This window comes from Setaria viridis, chromosome 9 (genome assembly GCF_005286985.2).
Source record: "Setaria viridis chromosome 9, Setaria_viridis_v4.0, whole genome shotgun sequence".
Classification (NCBI taxonomy): domain Eukaryota; kingdom Viridiplantae; phylum Streptophyta; class Magnoliopsida; order Poales; family Poaceae; genus Setaria; species Setaria viridis.
In genome coordinates this window covers 15,125,311-15,149,460 of record NC_048271.2, presented here as the reverse complement: position 1 = coordinate 15,149,460, position 24,150 = coordinate 15,125,311, and the positions used below count along the sequence as shown (strand labels likewise).

Genomic DNA, 24,150 nt, shown 5'->3' with positions numbered 1-24,150 from the left:
CCGTGGAACACCTACACTCAAATCACACTCGATAAAGAGATCGGGCTATGAACCCAAAAGTCAACCAAGAACATGAGTATGAATGAGATGAACTAGAAGAACTCAAGACAAAGCAAACCGAGGGTGGAGACACGTCGATTTGTTGTACCAAAGTTCGGCTGCTTCCACGGAAGCACCTACTCTCTGTTGAGGGGCTCGATAGAACTTGAGCCAAGTCTCTTTTAACCCTTTTCCTCGCTTCACTATCTTGATCTCTTCCCTTGCGGAGGCGAGATCGACGCCTTTACAAACTTCCTGCAGCTCACCACAAAGCTTAGGAGCTCACAGGGTGACGCCTAGCCATCTAGGAGGCTTCACCTCCAAGAGTAACAAATGCTTCATTAATTGCTTGATGAAGTCCACAAGTGCTCAAGGATGGTAATGGCTCACTCTTGCTTTCAATCACCCAATCTTTCACCCTCTCAACCCAACTTACAAGATTTCTCAAGGGGACTCACAGAGAGGGAGTGGGGAGAGATCTAATGGCCTTTGGGAGTGTCTTCTTCATGTTAGAATAAGCTGCCATTGAAGGAGGGGCTGAGGGGGTATAAATATCCCTACCCCAAAAACTAGCCGTTACAGTGCATTTTTGTCAAAAGTTGGTTCAGCCGATACGGGTCGGCTCAGCCGGAAAGTTAGCATTTCTATGTAGAAAACCTTTTTTGATCCAGCTTGTGACTCAGCCGAGAATCCTTCAAGCTCGACCGGGATTTTCAAGAGAGCCTTTTTCGGCCCAGCTTGCGGTTGAACCACTAGGTCTCGGCTAAGCTGGGAAAAGGCTAGCTGTGTCAGGATTGACAGCAGAACGCTAATTTAGAATGGCCATAACTTTTCACTCCGAAACCCGATTTAGGTGATCTTGAACTCTACAAAAAGGTCATTCAAAGGGTTATTCAACCCAACTGACAAAAATCACCAAGACCACCAAGTGAATGTGATGTTCCAAGTGTTTCTCTCAAGTTAGCACTTGGGTTTGTTAGTTTGAGCACCGAGACTAGTCAAACCATTCAATGTCGCATCCCTCTTGATAGAGCGGCATACCTATACTCAAGATTAAAGATAAAATCTAATTCAACCACTTGAGCTTGAATAAATTGGGTCTTTCCACTTTTCTTCAATTCTCACTTCCTGAGGGTGCAACCTTTCTTTCTCTTGAGCACACCATCCTTGAACTAGTGACTTAGAATTTTCCATCATATATGATCAAAGTTATCTTCTCCAATCCTTAAGCCACTCCATCATATGACAATGAAGATTTGATGCATTGCATTGCTCTACTCGGTTATCCCTAGATTTGATACTTCAAAACCCTAGACATTAGCCACTTCACCCTAGCAAATATCACAAGGCTCAAGCCGTCGCTTAACCAAAGTTTGCTTAGTCCCTTGTTCCTAATACCTTGCTTGATTTCTTCATCTATTCTTACCACTTTGAGCTTAGCTTTGTTTTGACATCAACAATGAATACCCATTTGAAATCCATCTCTTGAATACCATGATATTTGCTTTTGAATATATGCTTTCATATCAATATTGTGATCAAGTAAACTTTCATCTCAACTAACTTCTTCCTTGTTAGAACCATCCATGTGACCAAGCAACCTATCATTGTAATTCTATTTTATTCACCATTGCTCATGGTCACATATCTCTTCACATCAATATATCTCTTCTCATCAATATCCACTCATGTATTCTATTTCATAAACATGACCTTCATTTCACTATCTTTATCCATATTGGTGTTGTGACCAAACAAGCTTCCACATCAACTTCTTGAATAACAAAACCCTTGGTCACCTTTCTTCTCAATATCCTAACCTTGATCAATTCTTATGCACTTTTCTTTTGGTAATGCAAGTAAACAACCAACAAGATCATATAATTGCACTTTGCATCTATGTCTCTTTTGCTTATTTCAACCCTTACTTGTCATATATTCATGTTTGCATACTGTTTCTGACATGAGCTTGACTTTGATATTTGCAACAAAATCCTATCCAACACTCAACGAGCTCATTAGTCCTTTCATTGGTTATGACATTCAACCACCAAAACCTACAAGGGGCCTAGATGCACTTTTACTTCCTGAGCCCGCTGGCCTTCGTCTTTGACAGGTTCGTTGCTCGTTCATGGCTTTACACAAAAACATACTTTTAGGTCCAATTTCCTGCAAAAATAGAATATCCTCCAAAATATGTTGCACATGTGAAAATGACTGGTTTATTAGGTGTGAGCAATAGTTTAGGTATTAAATTCATGTCATTATTGAAGATAAATAGGGGTAAAAGTGTGTCGATAGCGAGCATCAACAGCTAATCAGCCCAAGCTGATCGGCTTAGGGTCCCACGACATCCATTTGTGCTATCTTTGGCGAGCATTCCTCCAAGAAGACTTAAGGGTTAAGTTCCTGAAGATAGGGTAAGTTGATCTCAGGATTAAGATGAAGCAAGAGGAGTTTAGGAACCATTCTTATCTTGAGGTTATCGTCAAGACATGCCTACATGCAAGTGAGAAGAAGACTCTACAAGATTAGAAAAAGATTTCAGAGCGAAGGGAGGTGCAAGAGGCCAAAAGGAAGGGTCAGTCTGATCGGCCTGCCCCGTTCATATGCCCTCTCAGCTTCCTATTTCAACCACGGATTCCTCATATTATAAATACCCCATTTTGCATCACCACGAGTATCCATCAAATGCATTCATCGTCAAGTAGCAGAGAAGTAGAGGAGCCTGAGGGACACCGTCCCGAAGAGCTGGGGGCCGTGCGGTTGTCTAGTGAATTAGCTTAAGCTAAACCTAAGCCAACGTGGTAACCCTGTGGGGAAGAACCTCATCAGAGTTCTGAAGCTAGGATCTACAGATCAAGGTAGGATTCTAGTGGTGATCTGGTGATGTACAATCATTCATGGTGAAGCAATGGATGTTTTTTGATTCTCCAGCGATTGAAGTGTCTCCTTCTATGATTTTCATGGTTTGTTGGGTTTGCCTATTCTAATCTATGATTGATGATAGATTTCCTAGGGTGTTTATGTGGTCGTGGTGACTAGATTTGCATGCCTGATCCATCGATGAGTATGACATGTTCTTTATATTCGTGCCCTTGAACTATCTTTGATGATAGGGGGGATCGTGATAGGGTATGCTTCTGTTTAAGGTGGGGGTTTTGAAATCTGACTAGAGGTGTAGATTTAAAGAGGCTTTGAATGAGAATCATATATCTCTTGCTTTGCTATCTTGCTCAAAATTACAACATATGCATAGTCTAGATGCCTCTAGATTGGTTATCTCTTGCTGCTATTCGTCTGTATGCTCGTTCATGCTAGATTAGATCTAAATCCTTTATAAACTCGAATCATGTTGCCAATGCTAGTTGAAATAGTCATTGCATTACAAGCTTCACGAAATGACAAACCTTGGGGGAATACTCTGAGGGAAGAGCTATAACTAATTCGTACGCTTGTTGTTCACAAATTGATGTGCTAACTGCCGCCAACAGGAGGTAACAAATGTTACCTCTGTCATTTAGATATATTAGTTATTACAATACAATGTGTTTATGTGCTAAATGTACATTACCTCATGTTTTCTCATTCATGAAAAAAGATTTGGGATGGCGGATAGATATTGTTTAGTCAGCTTTGGAGTTTATGTGTTAGACTACATAGGTTTTATATAAATTAGAAGGAAATGCTCAATGTATCTGTTATAACTTAACTCGGAGTGATGGTATCTAGCTAAAGCCTCTGCAACCACCCATGTGATTATGTGGAATGCAGGTTTACCAATTTATATAGAAGCATACATGTTGCTTGCAATTTATATAGATTGATAAACCTTAGTATTGATTGCATGTAAAGGTAAATCCGATAAAACATGAATGACATAAATATAAGTAGATCACATCCACAAATATAAGAGAAGACATAACCAAAAGTAACAAGAGCCTATCAGGTTCTAGTTGCGGTTCAAGCCAACAAGCGAGCACATCACGCATCTCATCTAAAGAAATTAAAATTTTAAACTACCGTCCTACTAGGGACCATGATCCAACCATTTTGTGTGAGAGGTTCCAAGGGCACAAACATAAGAGCTCGTGTCTTGCTATCATGGAGATCGGCATGCTACATCTAATCATCGCGATTACATAAAACACAAGTCTAATCTTGAACTAGACTAAGGATGCAAACAACTTGAGATTGTAAAAAGCATAAAAGGAGACAATGAATCGCTAGCATACACTACTGGGGAAAGGACCTTCCATCCAGCACCTTAGTACTGGTTGGGTTTTGACCAGTACTAATGTGAGCATTAGTACCGGGTCTAATGGATAGCTCCCCGTGAGCCCCTTTAGTACCGGTTGGGGGCTCCAACTGGTACTAAAGGTGACCCATTAGTACCGGGTAGAGCTTCCACCCAGTACTAAAGCCTCCACCCAGTACTAATGTGCTTGAGGACCTTTAGTATCAGGTGGAGGCTCCACTTGGTACTAATGGGTCACCTTTAGTACCGGTTGGAGCTCCAACCGGTACTAAAGGGTCCTATCTCCTCCGCTGGTAGCCTGACCGGCCCAACCCGGCCCCCTCCACCTTATCTCTTCCCCTTTGCCTTATCTCTCCGCATCTCTTCCCTCTGCCTGCGCACGGTCCCCTCCCCCCTCCTCCGCCTCTCCTCCCTCTTCCTCTTTCTCTCCGCCTCTCTCTCCCCCCTTCCTCTCTCTCTCTCTCTCTGCCCCTTTGCCTCTCCTCCCCTCCCCTCCCCAGTCCTCTGCCTCCCCTCCCCTCCCTCCTCCGCTCGCCCCTCACCGGCAGTGAGGAGCAGCAGCGGGGCGAGGTGAGGCGACTGCACGGATCTGCGGGTGATGGCGGGCTCAGGCGGGCAACAGCGGGCTGCGGTGCGGATTTGCGGGTGACAGTGGGCTCGAGCGGGCGACGGCGGGCTGTGGCACAGATCTGCGGGCGACAGCAGGCTCGGGTGGGTGACGGCGGGCTGCGGTGCGGATCTGCGGGCGGTGGAGGGTTGTGGGAGGACGGCGGGAGGGCGGGGGCGAGTGGATGCGGGGGGAGGGCACAACGGGATGGCTCAGTCTCAGGAGGCGACGGGGGGCTCGAGCAGCCAAGGGGGGGGGGGGTTGCGGGCTCGGGCCGGCAGGGTGGGATTTCTTTTTTTTTTGTTAATACCCTTTAGTACCGGTTATTTCACCCGGTACTAAAGGGGCCCCCTTTTAGTATCGGAGTAGCAATACCAGTTGCGAAACCGGTACTAAAGGGGGGTTCCCAACCGGTACTGATGGGGCTTTCCAGTAGTGATATCAGATAATATGATAAGCATTACTTGAACAATGTATGCATTACATTATCACCACCTAAGATCATCCATAGGATGATGAATAATGCTGGGCTCCTGAACAACACCATGGCACAACCACGCAGGGACAACCATAGCGGCTAGGGTTTAGCATAAGCTATTTTCAAGACAACTCCGAAGACTTGCAATGACCTTCAACTTTCTATGGTGTGTCATTCCTTCCTCAAATGCCTGAAGCTTTGATAGAAAATTATAGATCTTTTCAAACTAATTAGTTTACATACCAAACTTGCCCCAATCAAAGTTCAGACGTGAGAGATATATATGGCATATACAAGATCTCCTTATGGCATATACAAGATCTCCTTCTGTTTCATCGATTCCTTCCTCAAATGCCAGAAGCTTTGATAGAAAATTATAGATCTTTTCAAACTAATTAGTTTACACACCAAGCTTGCCCCAATCAGAGTTCAGACGTGAGAGATATATATGGACACCAAACTTGCCCCAATCAAAGTTCAGTCGTGAGAGATATATATGGCATATACAAGATCTGCTACTCCCGCGGAACTTTTGACCTTCCAATATTAGGATCTTTTAGCTTGTCCATGAAATTAACTTGCCAAAATAATCAAATGCTTCGCCCCTAGGCATTCTAAATTGAAGGTTCATCGAATGTGGAGGACGAAACGAGCTAGGCCGATTGACCAATGGGCTATGGGTCGCGCACCCTCTTTTGGCCCCTGCTGGTGGTCATCCTCCTTGTGTAACCTCATATTATCCAAAGTTCAGGTAATTAAATAAAAGCTTGTACAAAAATCATCTATTTATGTTGCATTTCTATAATTTTGCAAATAATCCAAAGAATATATATACAAATATGAGGTTATTTCGGATGCTAAATGCCAAGTTATTAGTAGAAGAATTAGTCCAATAATACCATAAAACAGTACAACCATGCGACAATGTTGGTGCGAGTTGTGGTGGGGCTACCTGAGAGTCAATGGTTGCGAAAAACACATAGTATAGATGGGACACTTATATTCACTCAAGCACATTCGGCCCTACAAATACAAGCAGCCAATTCTACCCTTATAAGCACCTTCGAAAGGTTAGATTAACAAATTTTGAAGTTGACAAAGTCACAACTATTGCATCGCTGTCGACGGGCATATTGGCTACCTCTGAAAGCATAGGACCGTTAATTCATAGAATAAATTTAAAAAAATATGAGCATACATACCAAGTTGAGGACTTGAATACGCACGGATAGGTTCCATCATAAGAAAATGAAACTATTCTCACCCTAACCCGATGAAATTAACCAAACAAAATGCCCTGGGTTTTCCCATGATAATGAAAAATACATTATACATGCGTACTGGCATCGTCATTCCTGACGTTGTCATGCACGTCACAGTACTTACTAATTCCTGACGGTGTCCTCTCTTTTACTTGGAAGTACACGTAACTCGATGTCACAATTGATGGCCAACCTTGTCGCACGTTAGTTCTTCCCCTCGGATATTACCGCTGTAACATGAGTGCCACCATCAATTCCAAAACCATCGTTTTTACTGCGCACTTGTCGCGGCATCGAGTGCACCGAATAGTATCTCGTGCTCATCTAGCTAGGAAAAATAAGGATTCGTATCGCAATCCTCAAACAAGAGATGCGCGCGACTGGCACGTGCCACAAGTGCATCGTCGTGTCCCTCGCCTTCCCCTTCCGCGCGCGCCTATTTAAACGGCCCGAGGCTTGCACACCTCAAGCACTACCCACGGCAAGCCACCAAGTCCTACAGCAGGAGCTCAACACTTGGGCAGCAATGGCGAGGTCGTCGTCGTCCAAGCTTGCGTTCCTGGCTGTGCTCGTCCTGCTGCTGCAGGCATCGTCGCTCGCCGTGGCCCGGCGCCACCACCACGACGAGCCTGACCCGTGCCGCGACGGCGCCCCGGGCCTGCTGGGCCACAAGGACCACCGCTGCTCGTCCCCGGCGGTGTCGCCGCACGGCGGCACGCGCGCGGTGATGACGGTGAACGGGTTCGACAAGGGCGAGGACGGCGGGGGCCCGTCGGAGTGCGACGGCAAGTACCACCACGACAGCGAGATGCTCGCGGCGCTGTCGACGAGGTGGTACGCCGGCGGGCGGCGGTGCCACAAGGCGATCCGCATCACGAGCGCGCACAACGGGCGCACCGTTGTGGCACGGGTCGTCGACGAGTGCGACTCCCGGCACGGCTGCAAGGACAACATCGTCGACACGTCCAAGGCCGTCTGGGAAGCGCTCGGGCTCGACACCAAGGTCGGCGAGGTCCCCGTTACCTGGTCCGATGCCTGATGAAGAACTGCCGTCGTCGATCGGCCGGCGAGGGCAAGGAGAAGATTGCTTTGCTCACGACAGTGTGCCTGCGTCGCCGTGGAGTCATTGCACCGGCCGCCGGCCGTTGTTGCTGTTGATGTCACCTAAGCATAGTGTGTGATTGTGCCTGTACACGTCCTGATCGAGGACGGTCTGGTTGATGTGTGCCGATGTCGATTGCTACTCTCTCGAGTCATACTAGGTATATATATAGAGTGGCAGAATAAAACTAGTTGCATGGGTGTGCGACTTATCCTGTAAGGGTCAGCTGTTGCTGTCATTGTCTGTCCCAGTAAGTATAAAATCGTCCTTGTTTTGTTGAGTCAGTGGCATCGTCACGCTGTGTTGTTTGATGGGGACAACACATCAAGACCTGTCGTACATACATCTATGGTAATATATAGTAATATAAGGTGAGGCATGAACCCACCAAAGCAATTTAGGGGGTGTTTAGTTCCCACCCCTAAACTTTAGCACTTGTCACATCGAATGTTTAGATACTAATTAGAAGTATTAAACATAGACTATTTACAAAATCTATTGCACAGATGGAGGCTAAATGGCGAGATGAATCTATTAAGCCTAATTAGTTCATGATTTGACAATGTGCTGCTACAGTAACTATTTGCTAATGATGGATTAATTAAGCTTAATAGATTCGTCTCGCCGTTTAGCCTCCATCTGTGCAATTAGTTTTATAATTAACTCATATTTAGTCCTCCTAATTAGCCTCCGAAGATTCGATGTGACACGGACTAAACTTTAGCTCAAGGAACCAAACACCCCCTCAATCCAACCAACACACATGACTTAGGGTATTACGCAATCTAGTGACTCGAACCTGTCTAAATCGTGTGTCTGTGTTTACCTTCGAGTTTTTGATCTCGACGATCCCCATTAACCAAAACACTACCTCGGGCACCCCCTCTATAGGTTGCCGGATCTAAACACCGACAAGACCTGACATGTTACTAAAACTACATGTGGCCACCAAAGTTGATTGTCTTTGAACGGAATTTTGTTTACGATGCCAACCAGCAAGCTGATGATCTGATTGTGAATTTTGTTGCATCAAGAAAGAAATAAAAAGACACGGACAAGAAATTCACAAGAAATTAGACATTCGTATTGTTTCAAAAAAGGATTTCAAACTAAATTGTTGCAAATAACTCATCCAAACTATACCTTCTGAATGCTAAATTTTTTTTGAAGGGTTGCTTTGGGTACATTTTTATATGTATTAGCAAATTAATAAGGACGCACTTTCTACATTTTTTCTATATACAGTTCATGCTAAAGAACAAGTTTGCTAGGTCACTCATATAAGTAAATCATATATGCCAATTTCTGTGTATCTTACTTTTGATGTGCTCTCTCATGGGGACAAAGGCATTTTGCGATCCTTTAGATTTCACGGGGCAAGCAATCTAGTTAAGGCGTTTATTTCTGAGCAAAGATCAACAGCTAACAGCGGCTCGATAGTACTCATGTTATATATTACTCCAGAAACAGTAACACATCTTGATAATTCTCAATGCACTAGCAAGCACACGAGTAACACTAAATTTCAACATATTAATTGTCCTCGCTCATCAAACACGTGTTAAAATTTCTTTTACGAGAATTCTTAGTGTTAGACTAAAAGCTACTCTGGTCTTTTTGGGGAGTATTGCTTTACCAGTGAGAAATTGCTTTACCAGTGAGAAAAAACACAACCCTTCTGGTCTTTTTTAAGATCAGGGGATTTATTTATTCCAGCCTCTGCTTGAGTTGTGCACTCAACCCTATTTTGGTCTTATGCATGTAGAACCTGTCATCACCAAATGGCACAAGGTTCCTCTTTGCTCTTATGACTTGTTCTCAACAGATGGGATAATACAATAAAAACATCCCGGCCTTTGATATGCACGCAGCCCGATCATTATCACAAAATCTCAGCATTAGCGTGAACTTTCAATAATCTTCCATATCTTCACTTAAATGTGCATGTGCTCGCTAACAATTGCAATAATATTTTCGTATGACTTATCAATTTTGGTTAGTTCAAAGTCGATAACAAATATAGAAGCTGTAACTAACAGTAAGATAAAACACAAAAACGAAAGGTTTGGGCCTTTGAAATCAAATATCTTCAGATTCTCTAATTGGTGCAGCCGCGGCATGGAGTCCATTTCCATATACGTCGATGAATATGCAGAGTCAAGAATAATGCGTGGAAACTAGGAAGCCATTAACATCTCTCAAAGACATCGAGTACAAACTAGGGAGCAGGCAGCAGGGTGTTCCATCTACTGGTCTTGCAGGAGAAACACACACCGGCGACTTTTATTCTTGATCACGAAATCTAAATTGTTCTACCTCTCCATCAAGCCGAAAACATAATAGCAGACCACTAATAGCAACTACAGGAGCTACTAGCACACACCACAACTGCATGCCGGCGTCATTTCCAGTTTGCCCCTTGCCGGCGGCGTCTCTGCTGGTGAACGCGTTCAGGCATCGGACCACGTGACGGGGACCTCACCGGCGTCGGTGTCCAGCCCGAGCGCCTTCCACACGGCGGCCGACGAGTCCACGACGTTGTCGCGGCACCCGCGGCGGGAGTCGCACTCGTCCACCACCCGGGCCTCCACGGAGCGCCCGGTGCGCGCGCTCGTGATGCGGATCGCCCTGTGGCACCGGTGCCCGCCCGCGAACCACCCCGTGGACAGCGCCACGATCAGGTCGCCGTCGCTGTGGAAGTGGCCGTCGCACTCCGACGGGCCGCCCTCCTCGCCGCGCTGGAATCCGTTCACCGTCATCACCGCGGGCTTGCCGTGGCGCGACGATGCCAGCGTGCCCTGGTGGTGGTAGCCGCCCGGCTTGCCGTGCCGCCGGGCAACGGTGCAAGTGATCTGAAGCAGAGCAAGGACTGCGAAGAGCGCAACAACTCTAGCGTTTGCCATTGCCAAGAGCCCGAAAACTGAGCTCTCGCTTGAGGTGCTTTGGAATTGGGATGCATTGGCCATTGGCTCCAGGGGCTTATTATATAGGCGCGCTACCGGGGGTTCACGACAACACGTGCGAGCCTAGCCGGCCTGTGGATGTTCTTGAGATCGGTGAGCTCGATATGAGTTCAGTGGATCCATCCGAGACAAACTGCATTGGAGAAGTAATAGCGATGCTAAGCCTTTGTACGTGACGGTGACGGTGTCAGCTGCGATGTTACCATCCGCGCGCGGTAATACCTGAGCAAGAATAAGCCCCCGTGTTTTTGGAAGCTGGAGCTGGAAGGTCCCAGATGTTTTCAGTGGATGTGCTTCATCACTGTCGATTCATTGGCTGATCATCGAAGCTATCACGTCCAAAACGGCTAAACTATGACGTCTCTCTAAAACAAACAAGAGTTTGATGCCCACTAGAGGCCTTGACAGTTGACACAGGTGTTGGTCAGACCTATAGTCCCTTCGGACCATGAGGAATGGGTTCATTTCCATGCCAACGCTACGGAATTGTCGTTTTTGGTACAGGAATTTGACCTGGCCCTCCGTAGTTTACAACGGTGCCAGTGGCTTGTTTATGCACAGATGTTCCTGGAAGAACGCATGTGTCCACTTAATTAAGTGGAAACTTCTGGATCTCAAATGAAAAAGATATTTGAGGAAAATTGTACGAGTGAATTTTGAACTAGCTTGTGCAAAATACCATGTACTCCCTCCGCTTAAAAAAGAATGACATCTTGGGATTAAACAAATTAGGGATAAATGAAAAGGATGCATGTGCCGTAAGTCAGTCGAGTTTGTATGGAGGGAATCTGTTTCCATTTAATCTAGCGCAACAGATTATGCATGCACGAGATTTGAATTTCTGGATATTGTTCTTTCTAGGACAAAAATTTGAATCGAATAATGACATTGTTTTTGGAACAGACGGGGTATTTATTTTCGCACAAAATTTGAATCGCATAATGGTATTATTTTTGGAATGGAGGGAGTATTTATAAACGAAGGTAGCATTTGGTGAATCGCATAATCGCATAAACGAAGGTATAATCGGTCCAATGGTCAAAAAAGAAGAAAAGAGTTGATCCCAATAGCATGTCCAAGTACCTGAACACAAGGATGAGTGAAGCCACAGAGGCGTGCCGACCAGAAGAAGGCGCCCAGCTCCTGAGGACGGATTGGTGGAGCTACAGAGGCACGCCAACCTAAAATAGGCGCCCAACCCCTGTGGATGAGGACTGGCGGAGCCTCGGAGGCACGGAAAATCCATGGGCTTTGTCCGGTGTAGGCGCCGCAATAAGGGAAAACCCATAGATTCCGTCGCTAGGGTTATGCCGTCACACCTCTCAAAAGCCAAAGGGGCGCAATTCTATTTTCACTTCCATCCGTTACACTCGCGTCGCCGCCGCCACAGTCCACTGAGCGCATCGCCGCCACGCCCGCGAACCCTAGGCCGCACCGCCACGATTCCCAATCTACTCACGCGCACTTCGCCGCCGCCGCCTGAGCCGCCGCGCCGCCGTATGCGCATCAAGACTCTTGCGAGTAAGCTTCATGACGTCTTTCTTGTTGGATGGTTTCGCCATATTTTTGATTGCGTCAACCTTTATGGGATTGGCTTTGATGCCGTGCTGGCTGACCATGAAGCCCATGAGCTTTCCAGACAGGACACCGAAGACACACTTGCCCAGGTTGAGTTTCCACCGATAGGCCTAGAGGCTGTTGAAGGTTTCAGCGAGGTCGGCTATGAAGCTCTCCTCATCTTTGGTCTTGACAACTACATCTTCGACGTAGGCCTCGACGTTCCTGTGTAGCTGTGTCGCTAGGCAACCCTGGATTGCCTTTTGGTAGGTGGCGCCGGCGTTTTTCAACCCGAAAGTCATGGTATTGTAGCAATAGATGCCAAAGTACGTTATGAGCGCCGTCTTGTCTTGGTCGGCAGGATCAAGCGAGATCTGGTGATAGCCCGAGTAGTAGTCGAGGAAGCAGAGCAGGATGCTCCCAGCCGTAGAGTCTACGACTTGGTTGATGCACGGAAGAGGTAAGGGGTCCTTAGGGCAGTGCTTGTTGAGGTCGGTGTAATCGATACACATTCTCCATTCACCGGTTTTCTTTTTTATAAGAACTAGATTTGCTAACTAGTTGGGATGTTTACATTCACGGATGAATCCGGCAGCTAGGAGCTTATTAAGTTCTACCCTAATGGCCTCCTTGCGATCTTGGGTGAAGCAGCGAAGCTTTTGCTTGACTGGTCTTGCAGTCTTGCTCAAGTCCAAGGAGTGCTCAGCCAGCTCCCACGGGACACCGGGCATATCGGATGGCTTCCACGCGAATATGTCTGAGTATCTAGAGGAAACTAGTGAGCGCGAGTTCCTATTTGGTAGAAAGGTCGGATGAGGGCCATCTTGGTCGGATCTTCTAGGCCGAGGCAAATCTTCCTAACTTTGGGGTCGGGCTGCTGCGTTGTGGGCGTCAGCTCTGATTCTGGGATCATGAGCTAGTCCTTGTCCACCTTTTGGGCCTCGACGAGCATGGCAGTGGCCTTTGCAGAGTACTCCAGGGCTTCAGCGAGCTGCACCACCTCCGTGTCGCACTTGTATGAAGTCTCGACATCGCCGTAGATGGAGAGGACACCGTTTGGAGCCGGCATCTTGAGGACGTAGTAGGTGTGATGCGGGATCACCATAAACCTCGCCAGCATTAGCCTATCAAGGATTTCATGGTAGGAAGTCTTGAAGTTGGCCACCTCAAATGTGAGGTATTCCATGCGGTAGTTGGTTTGCATGCCAAATGTGACCGGCAAAACAACTCAGCCGGCCAATCGGATAGGATCCTTTGCTGGAGATGATGTTGTAGAAGGGTTCTTCACAGGGTTGGAGCCGCTTGAAGTTGAAGTCCATGCGCTTCAAGGTCTCAGTGAAGATGATGTTGAGGCTGCTACCACGGTCGATCAGCACCTTGGGAAGTAGGGCCCGGTCTATGGTCGAGCAAACCACTAGCGAGTAGGACCCGAGATCTGGAATGTGTACCCAACGATCTTCCCTGGAGAAGGTTATGGGCTGCTCTGACCAGTGTGGATACTGGACTGGCCATATGGAGACAAAGTGCACCTCTCACTGGTGCAGCTTCTGCTTGCAGTTGCTGTAGAAAGCGTTGGGGCCGCCCACGATGATGTTGACCTACCATTCCGATTGCTGGAACTCCCTATTCTGGTCGGCGCCTGGGTTTTGCTGATTGCGGCGCTCCTCTCAGTGCTGGTCGTCAGAGTCGTCGCGCCGGCAGTTGTCGCGGTCGTCGCGCCGGCAGTCGCGGTCGTTGTGGTAGCGGTCGTGGCGGTCGTTGCGGTCATCGCGACGACGATAGTCGCGACGGTTGTCATCCCTGCGATAGTCATTGCGGTGGGGTTGCTTGTACTCCACCGAGGCACCGAGCTCTTTCTTGAGGACTATGCAGTCCTAAAGATTATGATGTGCATCCTTGTGGAAGGGGCACGGAGCGTTGAGTGTGTCGTCAAACTCGTCCCGGAGGAAGGTGGTCAGCCTGGCAGGGTTGCCTTCAGCAGTGAGGACCTCGGAGGCCCTTCTTCGAAGTTGGGACTCCGATCACGCTTGGTGTTCATCATGGGTCAGCTGATCGTAGTCGTCGTTTTGGCGATGCTTGCTGCCCTGAAACTATACTATCGCCGCCTCCTCTATGTGTGCCTAGGTGTTGACAACCTGCATCATCTGCTCGACTGTCTTGGGGCAGCCTCTTACAACTTGTAGAACATGAGGCGGTTCATCAAGCCAGAGCGGAAGTACCAGATGATGTCGTGGTCCTTGATGTTGGCCAGCCTATTGTGGTTCTTGAAGAAGCGGTTGGCGTAGTCTCAAATAGTTTCATTCTTCCACTAATGGACTTGGCCAAGGTTCTCCGTGTTACTAGGTTGGCTGTAGGTAGCCTGGTAATTCTGTGTAAAAGCTCTAGCGAGCTGACCCCAGCTGTTGATGCTATTTGGGGGGAGGTTCTCCAACCATAGGAGTGGAGCGGGACCCATCACCATCGGGAAGTAGGCTGCCATCTGGTCGTAGGTGCCGTGGGCAGCTTTCACCGCAGTACTGTACATCTTGAGCTAGATGGTAGGGTCGAAGCGACCATCGTACTTTTCGTTGATGGCCGGCTTGAATGAGGCCAGCCACTCAACGGCCCAGAGGTGGGGAGTGAAGGCGGCGAAGCCATCGATCGTCGTGTCATCATCATCGTCGAGGTTGTACACAATGGGTGGAGCCCTGGGGTGTCTGTCGTTGTTGCGCCTGTGCGGGACATAAGCGTCTTTAGGGGCGCTGTACATGCGGTCGTAGTCAGCACGGTGGCGCATCTCATCTTCCTAGCGGCGGTGGTCCTCGCGTTCTACATTATGGTTGAGTCCAGAAGCACCATAGCCGCGGTCGTACTTAGCGCGGTGGCGGAGCTCGGCCTCTTCCAGCTCTTGGTGATGGTTGTTCAGGTCAGGGCGGAGGTCGCGATAGTCGCGCAACTCTTCACTGAGGTCACGTTGCCGACCTTGTTTGCCACGATCCTCACCATCGCCTCTCCTGCTGCGGCGTCGATTGTTGTGGTTATTGTTGTTGGCGTGTGGATTGGTAGGTTGCTCCACCTCCTCTTCACGGATGGGCTCTAGTCGACCTCCTGCATGGTTGTCGTGGTCGCCTCAGCGATGGTCAGATCTGCTATGCCCAGATCGGCTTCGAGAGTATGGGTAGCTGTAGATTGGGAGTACGCTGACCAGCTGTGGGCCCGCTCTTTGATCTGGGTTTTGGCAATGCGGAGACGGGCCCGGATCCGTCGGATTGGCTCCGAGTCTGGAAGGTTTTCCAGGTCGGCGAAGGTAGCCCCCAAGTTATCCTGGGGTGTGGTGAAGACATTGTGGTCGGCCTCCTCGAGGTTGGCTTGTAGATTGTGGGGGCGCGCAGGGCGCCTGCGCCTGTCCCGGGCATCGTTCTGGTCAGCATTGCCGCTGTTGTCACGCGCTGGTCTGCGCTGATCATTTGCTGCCTCTGTGTTAGTAGTAGGTTGTTGCTGGTCGTTGGCCTACTCCTGTTAGAGTCGTGCTGCATGCTTTTGGTTCCTGGTGTTGCGACCTGCTTCCTGAGTAGAGGTTTCGCCATCCCTAGGTGGCTCATCAGCGGAGACCACGAAGGCTTCACGATCTGGTGTGGAGAAGTTGCTCTCATTGTTGCTTCCGTAGGGATTCGGTGTCAGGACGATGCGGGAGACCTGGAACTCGCCAAAGTCCGGAAACTGGATGGGTGCGGGTGGGTCTCCAGATTGGATCTAGAAAGACTGCGCGAGGTTCGCGGAGAATGCAGCGGCCGAGTTCCTCAAACCAAAGGGGATGAGAGAAGGACCTTGCGCCGACCTGGTTGAGCGTAGCGCCGCCTTAGAGAAATCTATGCACTCAGCAATAGTGTTGTTGATGCGATCTAGCCCCGCGATCAGGTCGAATGGCGTAGGTGGGCAAGTCGCAGCAAGGATGTGCGGAATTCTCTCGGAGAGAGATCACCGACCAGCTGGGCAAGCGGCGTGATGATCCTTGGGTGGAGGTTTTGCTCCATCGGAGTAGGTCCGGCAGATGCTGAGCTGGTGGCGGACGCCGAGTCGATGGAAGACGCGGTGGAGTCGAAGTCCGCCGGCATGCTCCCGAAGCGTAGCTAGATCGGGTTGGCGAGGAAGTCCTTCACGCTCTTGGGGAAAACAACGCCGGGGCGGGATGCCATCGAGCTCGCTAGGGAGGATCTCACAATCACCCCTACCTGACGCACCAACTGTCGGATTTATAAGCCCGACAGTCCACTAGGGGGTCCCCTAAGTGGTTGATTTGTAGGTGGAGGTGATTGCGAAACCAAGAACTTGAAGGTGATTGCGAGGACATGAGGAACACAAGGGTTTTAGGCAGGTTCGGGCCTCCGGAGAGTAATACCCTACGTCTTGTATGCTTGGTGGCTTGTATTGCATGAGAGTTGAGATGCGTTAGGTTCCCTCGGGAGGCGTCCTTAGCCGCGGCTGACGACCTAGAGTTACAAGTCGGTTTGAATCTAATCTAGTCGATTGTTACATGGAAGGTAATCTGAGTCGGATTACCATACGTATCCCGCAATATCCGGGCTGATTTGAATCACCCGACCTCCTTAACTTGTGCTCCAAGTATCTTCATGTCCTTAGCGCCCACGCCCTGGTCGGGCGGGCTCACTTGTCAGGTCTGGCCAATATCCTGGTCGGTGGGAACCCATAGGATACCCCTATCCCTTACCATATACTCCCTCCTCTTAAAAAAGAATGACATCTTGGGATTAAACAAATTAGGGATAAATGAAAAGGATGCATGTGCCGTAAGTTGAGTTTGCATACATAAGATGGAGGGAATCTGTTTCCATTTAATCTAGCGCACCAGATTATGCATGCACGAGATTTGAATTTCTGGATATCGTTCTTTCTAGGGCAAAAATTTGAATCCAATAATGGCATTGTTTTTGGAACAGACGGGTATTTATTTTCACACAAAATTTGAATCGTATAATGGTATTATTTTTTAAATGGAGGGAGTATTTATAAACGAAGGTAGCATTTGGTGAGCTCCTGGCAATTATTTTTTATTTGAGACCCTGCCTTTTTTTCGTTACAAAAGAGGCCAAATGGAATATAGCCGATTGTTGTTTGGCCGCTTGTCGACCAAAGCAATGCCGATGATTTTATTTCTTTATGTATTCATTTATTTACGTGGATTTTTTCCTCTTACTAATATAAGCGGCATACCTTCTGTCTAGTTTGTTAAAAAATCGTTTGAAATTTTCATTATAACTATATGATAATTTCTTTATTTTTAAATATTTGCCACCGTTGACTTTTAAATACGTGTATAACTATTTATCTTATTCAAAATAATTATACAAATATGTGTTTTCTTTTCTTATGATTTATTTTATTGTTAAAGGTAGTTTAAGTATGACTTATATATTTTTGTGCATTTAAATTTTTGAATCGGACGAATGATCATGCATCATGATCATAGTCAATGGTTCAGTAACAAACATTTATGAACGGGAAGAGAATATATTTTACTCGAGTCATTGACTGACAATCAACATGGAAGCATTGCCTCTAAAATCAATCGAAATAGACCTTCTAAAATGCAACTCAAACTCGTTCGCTCAATCAAATAAAAAGGAACTCGCAGGGGAAATTTCGGCTGGCCGCATGAAGGCCTAGCTCTTTACTTTGACTACTTGAAAGCTGCCTTAAAAAACTCCAATTTGGCCTCACTCTTTCGATGTGCTAATTCCAATTCCTCAGCTGGAAACAGATTCTACCAAGCTAGGGAGGGCTTGCTTCCATTTGGATTTCGTAGTCGTAGAATGCCTTTATCTTGATCCATATATGCTGATACAAAGCCAGGTTTAGTTTGACTCACAAAAGACATGAGCACATAACGATCAGGGTCATCTTACAAGAGACGCACACACCGAACCAATTTATTCTGCTCCTCTAGAAAACGCGCTCCACACCGTCAGGCGGAGGGCCAGAGAGGGTAGCAAACTACTCGACGTAGAAGAACTAGAGCTGCCGGCCAAGCACGAGCAACTCAAACAGTTGCATATCACTCGAACGAACGCCGACTCCGCTGGCGCGCGGCCAGTCATCTCGAACACGGGCTAGCTTAGCTCAGGGGTCGGACCACGTGACGGGCACCTCGCCGACGTCGGTGTCGAGCCCGAGCGCCCTCCACACCGCCGGCGACGAGTCGACGATGTTGTGGCGGCACCCGCGGCGGGAGTCGCACTCGTCCACGACCCGCGCCTCCACGGTGCGCCCGTGGCGCGCGCTCGTGATGCGGATCCTCCTGTGGAACCGGCGCCCGCGCGCGAACCACTCCGTGGACAGCGCCACGATCAGCTCGCCGTCGCTGTGGAAGTGGCCGTCGCACGCCGACGGCCCGCCGCCGCTCTCGCCGCGCCTGAACCCGTTCACCGTCATCACGGCCGGGGTGCCGCCGCCGTGGTGGCCGCCCGGGTCCCCCCCCCCCCCCCCCCACCCCCACCCCCAAAGGCAGGTCGTCGACGGAGTCGGCCGCGGCGGCGTCGGCGTCGGCGCACGGGCCCGGCTTACCGTACCACCGGGCAGCGTCGCAGGAGACCTGGAGCAGAGCAAGGACCGCGAGAGCACCACCATATTCTTCGCGTCCGCCATTGTCACGCTCGAGGTGGGTGCTCGCTTGAGCTTCTTGGCGAGGTGCACTGGCCCATTGGTTCGAGGTGGACGTGTTTTTATATATAGGCTGCAAGGGGTGCACGAGGACACGTTCGTGTTGCCCCCCGTGTGCTTTTTTGTTGGATTAGCGAGTGAGATTGGAGACAATGTCTTGTGTGGATTCTCGAACGGAGAGGTCGATACGAGGCTCTACCTCTACCGCTAAAAAACCTGGGACGCCGACCAAACATCGCAGTACCGAGGTCTTTTGATTTTCGGTCCGCTCCCCCTTCCTGCGCTGCCTTCCGGATCTAGCCTGACGCACATCATCCTTCCGGCGTGCAATGGTGGATTTGTTTCCTTATTTCACGCTCGTCGTTTGCAAGATTGAAGCTAGCTTGGTCATTCTATTTTTGTTCATAACCCTTGATCTGGGAGCAAAATATTTTATTTCTTCTTATAGGATCATTTGGCTAACATTGCAGCCACGACAAATCAACAACTCATTGATGCTGGAAGAAATCAAATGGATCAAACAGATCAAATCCTCTTCTCATGTTCACATCGGTTGAAGAATCCAGAACCATTTGATACGGCACGGCAGAAGTCTAGTTCGCCTATAGCCTGAACGCACCAGCCGAGCGACCGGATTTCGCCTTCTTGGGCAATCCGTTCATCAAACCATTCGGCACGGCACGTGCATCTGCGCAGGTTCACATGCATGTGGAAAGTCGAAAGACCACTATATAATCCCATGCTCGGCTAGTTACTCGAACCATCAGACAAAACCGCCCAGAGCTACGGCAGAGCAAGAACAGAGCCTTTGTCTAGGAAAGAGAAAATGGCCACCACTGCCAGAGCTGTAGCCTCAATGGTGATCTTCCTCCTGGTTGCTCTCTCCGCCACCCACTTGGCGTTCTCCCTCCGCCCCGGCGGCGGCCTCGGCGTGTGCCGCGCCAGCGGCTACCTCCCCGGCCGGTCCGGCAACTGCGAAAAGAGCAACGACCCGGACTGCTGCGAGGACGGCAAGAAGTACCCGCAGTACCGGTGCTCGCCGCCGGTGACGGCGAGCACCAAGGCCGTGCTGACGCTCAACAGCTTCGAGAAAGGCAAGGACGGCGGCGGCCCGTCGGAGTGCGACAACGCGTACCACAGCGACGAGGAGAAGGTGGTGGCGCTCTCCACGGGGTGGTTCAGCAACATGGCGCGCTGCGGGCACCGCATCAAGATCTCCGCCAACGGAAACTCCGTGTACGCCAAGGTGGTGGACGAGTGCGACTCCGTCCACGGCTGCGACGACGAGCACAACTTCGAGCCGCCCTGCGACAACAACATCGTCGACGCCTCGCCGGCGGTCTGGGACGCCCTGGGGCTCGACCAGAGCCTCGGCATGGTGGACATCACATGGTCTGAGGAGTGAGAGCCTGTGATCGGGTTGTGTCTGCTCTATCTGGTGTCACTTGGCACATGCTGTGTATGTAGAGGATACAGGTCTTGGGCTCATTGCCCTGCATTAGCGTACTGTATGCCACGTCATTACTGCGTATATGGAATAAATAGTGCATACAGCATACAGTGAGCACTAATAGTGAATGCCCACGTCGCTCCTCCTCGGGCGACACGGGCAGAACCCTAGTGCCCGGTGCCGCCACCCTCCAGCGTCGCTCCCCCTCTCACCGTCGCCCGAGCGGCCACCGGAAGCCCACGCGGCCGCAAGGAAGGCGGCAGCGGGGCTCCACCACCCTCCTCCTCTCCTTTCCTCCTCTCGCACTCTCTTTGGTGGTTGGCCTCGTCCATGGTGGCGGCGGTTGGCTCGGCCACGACCAAATCCGCCCAGTGAATGGCTGGATCCGCACCCCCAGCCGCCGGATCTGCTACCCCGAAGCCTCGGCATGTCGGGGACATGCGGCGGTGGCTGTTTCTTGCGGCAATGGCGGTGGAGCCTATCGACGGCGGCGCCAGTGGCCGGCACCAGCGCGCGACGGTGCCTGGCAAGGACGGCGACCACGGCTGGCGTGCGGCGCAACGTGGCTACTGTGGTGTCCATGGCCCACGCGAGGTGTGGCTCAGCTGCGGCGGCCGTTTTTCTTAGCTGCGACGGCATCCGTGGCCGGTACGCGGCGGCTGCCTTTCTAGCAGCAGCGGGTACCTGACTACGGTGGAGCATGCGGCTGTAGCGCGTTGATCGACTGCGGTGGCGCCCGCGTCCGGCGCTTGGTGTGGTCCGGCGGCGGCGTCACCCAACGGCTCCATGGCGCGCTGAGTCTGGGCCCTGCGGCGGCCAGGCACTCCATCAGCGTCACGGCCTGCCTTGGTAGTGGGCTGGCTCCAAGGTGCGGGCGTATGTTCGATCTGGTGCAGCGGGTGGGCTCCAAGGTGTCGGCATCTGTTCGATCTGTGCAGCCGGTGTGTCGGTGGCGCTGCGATGGCGTGGTCGACAACGGTTTGCTCGGGCGTATGCCATCATCGTCGTGGTGGCGTTGTTGGCTGAGGCCGTGCAGAGGCTCACTAGTAGCACCATGGTGGTGGGGCTAGTGGTACCGGCCATCTCTTTACACCACGGTGACGATGCGGGTGAAAACCCATCCCTCCTTCGGATGGCGTCAATGGCGCCACAAGCGTCATGTCCTTCTTGAAGGCGGTCATGTCCTTTTTGAAGGCGACGTCGGGCATCTCTGGCGCGGACCTTTGGCTCACGTCTAGGGCCAACGACAAGGGTGCCGGTCTTCCCTGTCGGATAAGGTGGGTGAAAACCCAACCCAGTTTGGGCTGGCATCGACGATGTTTTTGGCATCATGACCTTCTTCAAGGCGATGTCAGGCAATTTCGGCAAGGAGGCTTGTTTCGGCGATGGCTGCTTCCGAAAGGGTGTTTTTCTTTCTTTTCCTTTCTTAAAAAAAAAGAGGACTCAGTCTGTGGCGTTGGTTGTGTGGTGGCTCGTGTCGACATCCCAATCCGACCGGGCAGAGTTCGTGGAGGCTCGGGTAATGTCCCAATTCGACCGGACGGAGTTTTCGCTGAGGCTCGTATCGATGTCTCAATCCAATCGGGCAGAGTTGAGAGAGACCTAGTTGATGTCCCAATCCAACCGGCTGATGTTGTGTAGTTGAGTTAAGTTTGAGTAGTGCGTTGTGGTAAGGCGTGGGTTGAGATTCCAATCCAACTGATTGGCTTATTCTTCTTTTTAATATAGTGGGCAACTCTAAAAAAATAGTGAGTACCAATGAAGGTAGCGATGCGCTTGACACCAGTATTACAGAGGTTAACATCATGTGCATGCCCAGTAAGAACCTGACAGAGCAGCAAACATACCGAGTTGAGGACTCGAATACGCACGGTTCCATCATAAGAAAATTAACCAGTCGTGCTATGCTAAGCTGAGTTGGCCCTCTTATACTAATGACTTTGAAACTTATTCTCACCCTAACCCGATGAAATTAACCAAACAAAATGCCCTGGGTTTTCCCATGATAATGAAAAATACATAATACATGCATACTGGCGTGGTCATTCCTGCAGTACTGAGTAATTCCTGACGGTGTCCTCTCTTTTACTTGGAAGTACACGTAACTCGATCTGTCGCAATTGACGGGAACCTTGTCGCACGTTAGTTCTTCCCCTCGGGTATTACCGCTGTAACATGAGCGCCACCATCCATTCCAAAACCATCGTGCTCATCTAGCTAGGAAAAATAAGGATTCGTATCGCAATCCTCAAACAAGAGATGCGCGCGACTGGCACGAGCCACAAGTGCATCGTCGTGTCCCTCGCCTTCCCCTGCCGCGCGCGCCTATTTAAACGGCCCGAGGCTCGCACACCTCAAGCACTACCCACGGCAAGCCACCAAGTCCTACAGCGGGAGCTCAACACTTGGGCAGCAATGGCGAGGTCGTTGTCGTCCAAGCTTGCGTTCCTGGCCGTGCTCGTCCTGCTGCTGCAGGCATCGTCGCTCGCCGTGGCCCGGCGCCACCACCACGACGAGCCTGACCCGTGCCGCGACGGCGCCCCGGGCCTGCTGCGCCACAAGGACCACCGCTGCTCGTCCCCGGCGGTGTCGCCGCACGGCGGCACGCGCGCGGTGATGACGGTGAACGGGTTCGAGAAGGGCCAGGACGGCGGGGACCCGTCGGAGTGCGACGGCAGGTACCACGACAACAGCGAGATGATCGCGGCGCTTTCGACTAGGTGGTACGCCGGCGGGCGGCGGTGCCACAAGGCGATCCGCATCACGAACGCGCACAACGGGCGCACCGTTGTGGCACGGGTCGTCGACGAGTGCGACTCCCGGCACGGCTGCAAGGACAACATCGTCGACACGTCCAAGGCCGTCTGGGAGGCGCTGGGGCTCGACACCAAGATCGGCGAGGTCCCCGTCACCTGGTCCGATGCCTGATGAAGAACTGCCGTCGTCGATCGGCCGGCGAGGGCAAGGAGAAGATTGCTTTGCTCACGACAGTGTGCCTGCGTCGCCGTGGAGCCATTGCACCGGCCGCCGGCCGTTGTTGCTGTTGATGTCACCTAAGCATAGTGTGTGATTGTGCCTGTACATGTCCTGATCGAGGACGGTATGGTTGATGTGTGCCGATGTCGATTGCTACTCTCTCGAGTCATACTAGGTATATGTATAGAGTGGCAGAATAAAACTAGTTGCATGGGTGTGCGACTTATCCTGTAAGGGTCAGCTGTTGCTGTCAGTGTCTGTCCCAGTAAGTATAACATCGTCCTTGTTTTGTTGAGTTAGTGGCATCGTCATGCTGTGTTGTTTGTGGGGACTAACACGACCTGTCGTACATACATCAATGGGTCCACCAGAAGATTTGGACAGATTTGAGTACAGGGCTAGACACTAGGACGCATCTGATATGGAGACTATGGCATAGGATGGTGTAGTCTACGTGACAAGACAATAACTAGTCGAGGATTAGGAAAAGTACTTGTAGCAATAGGAGTAGAACTCCTCTAGTCGTATCCGACTTTTCTTGTAAACAACCGACCTGTAACCCTGCCTCGGGCAATATAAGGCGAGACAGGGGTCCCCTCCAAAGCAATTCAATCCAACCAACACACAAGATGTAGGATATTATGTAATCTAGCGGCCCGAACCTGTCTAAATAGTGTGTCTGCGTTTACTTTCAAGTTTTTGATCTCGACCAGCCCATTAACTAAAACACTACATCGGGCACCCCCTTGGTAGGTTGCCAGATCTAAACACCGATAGCTGGTGTGCTAGGTAGGGGCTCTC

General features: G+C 50.1%; 4 protein-coding genes across 4 annotated transcripts; 2 read left to right on the top strand and 2 right to left on the bottom strand.

Moving 5' to 3' along the window:
• Positions 1-7,170: 7,170 nt before the first annotated feature.
• LOC117835337 (putative ripening-related protein 6) lies at positions 7,171-7,797 on the top strand. Its single transcript, XM_034714694.2, has one exon. The coding sequence runs from the start codon at positions 7,171-7,173 to the stop codon at positions 7,681-7,683; it is 513 nt and encodes a 170-aa protein (XP_034570585.1). The 3' UTR covers positions 7,684-7,797.
• A 2,399-nt stretch (positions 7,798-10,196) lies between these two features.
• Positions 10,197-10,712, bottom strand: LOC117835335 (putative ripening-related protein 6). The gene has a single exon (XM_034714693.1). The coding sequence runs from the start codon at positions 10,710-10,712 to the stop codon at positions 10,197-10,199; it is 516 nt and encodes a 171-aa protein (XP_034570584.1).
• Positions 10,713-18,383: 7,671 nt separating this feature from the next.
• On the bottom strand, positions 18,384-18,908 carry LOC117835334 (putative ripening-related protein 7). The gene has a single exon (XM_034714692.2). The coding sequence runs from the start codon at positions 18,906-18,908 to the stop codon at positions 18,384-18,386; it is 525 nt and encodes a 174-aa protein (XP_034570583.2).
• Positions 18,909-19,749: 841 nt separating this feature from the next.
• On the top strand, positions 19,750-23,301 carry LOC117835333 (uncharacterized). The gene is made up of 3 exons (XM_034714691.2): positions 19,750-20,324; positions 21,086-21,314; positions 22,633-23,301. Exons 1-3 carry the CDS (start codon positions 19,750-19,752, stop codon positions 23,299-23,301), a joined length of 1,473 nt encoding a protein of 490 aa, XP_034570582.2.
• The last annotated feature ends 849 nt before the right edge of the window (positions 23,302-24,150 follow it).

What these genes read in the sequence shown, in the direction of transcription:
- LOC117835337 (XM_034714694.2), top strand. Translation starts at nt 7,171, where the DNA reads ATGGCGAGGTCGTCGTCGTCCAAGCTTGCGTTCCTGGCTGTGCTCGTC.
- LOC117835335 (XM_034714693.1), bottom strand. Translation starts at nt 10,712, where the DNA reads ATGGCCAATGCATCCCAATTCCAAAGCACCTCAAGCGAGAGCTCAGTT.
- LOC117835334 (XM_034714692.2), bottom strand. Translation starts at nt 18,908, where the DNA reads ATGGCGGACGCGAAGAATATGGTGGTGCTCTCGCGGTCCTTGCTCTGC.
- LOC117835333 (XM_034714691.2), top strand. Translation starts at nt 19,750, where the DNA reads ATGGCCACCACTGCCAGAGCTGTAGCCTCAATGGTGATCTTCCTCCTG. An exon ending in GACATCACATGGTCTGAGGA is followed by an intron (nt 20,325 to 21,085) that starts GTGAGAGCCTGT and finishes ATGCGGCTGTAG; the next exon opens with CGCGTTGATCGACTGCGGTG. An exon ending in CTGTTCGATCTGTGCAGCCG is followed by an intron (nt 21,315 to 22,632) that starts GTGTGTCGGTGG and finishes CTCAAACAAGAG; the next exon opens with ATGCGCGCGACTGGCACGAG.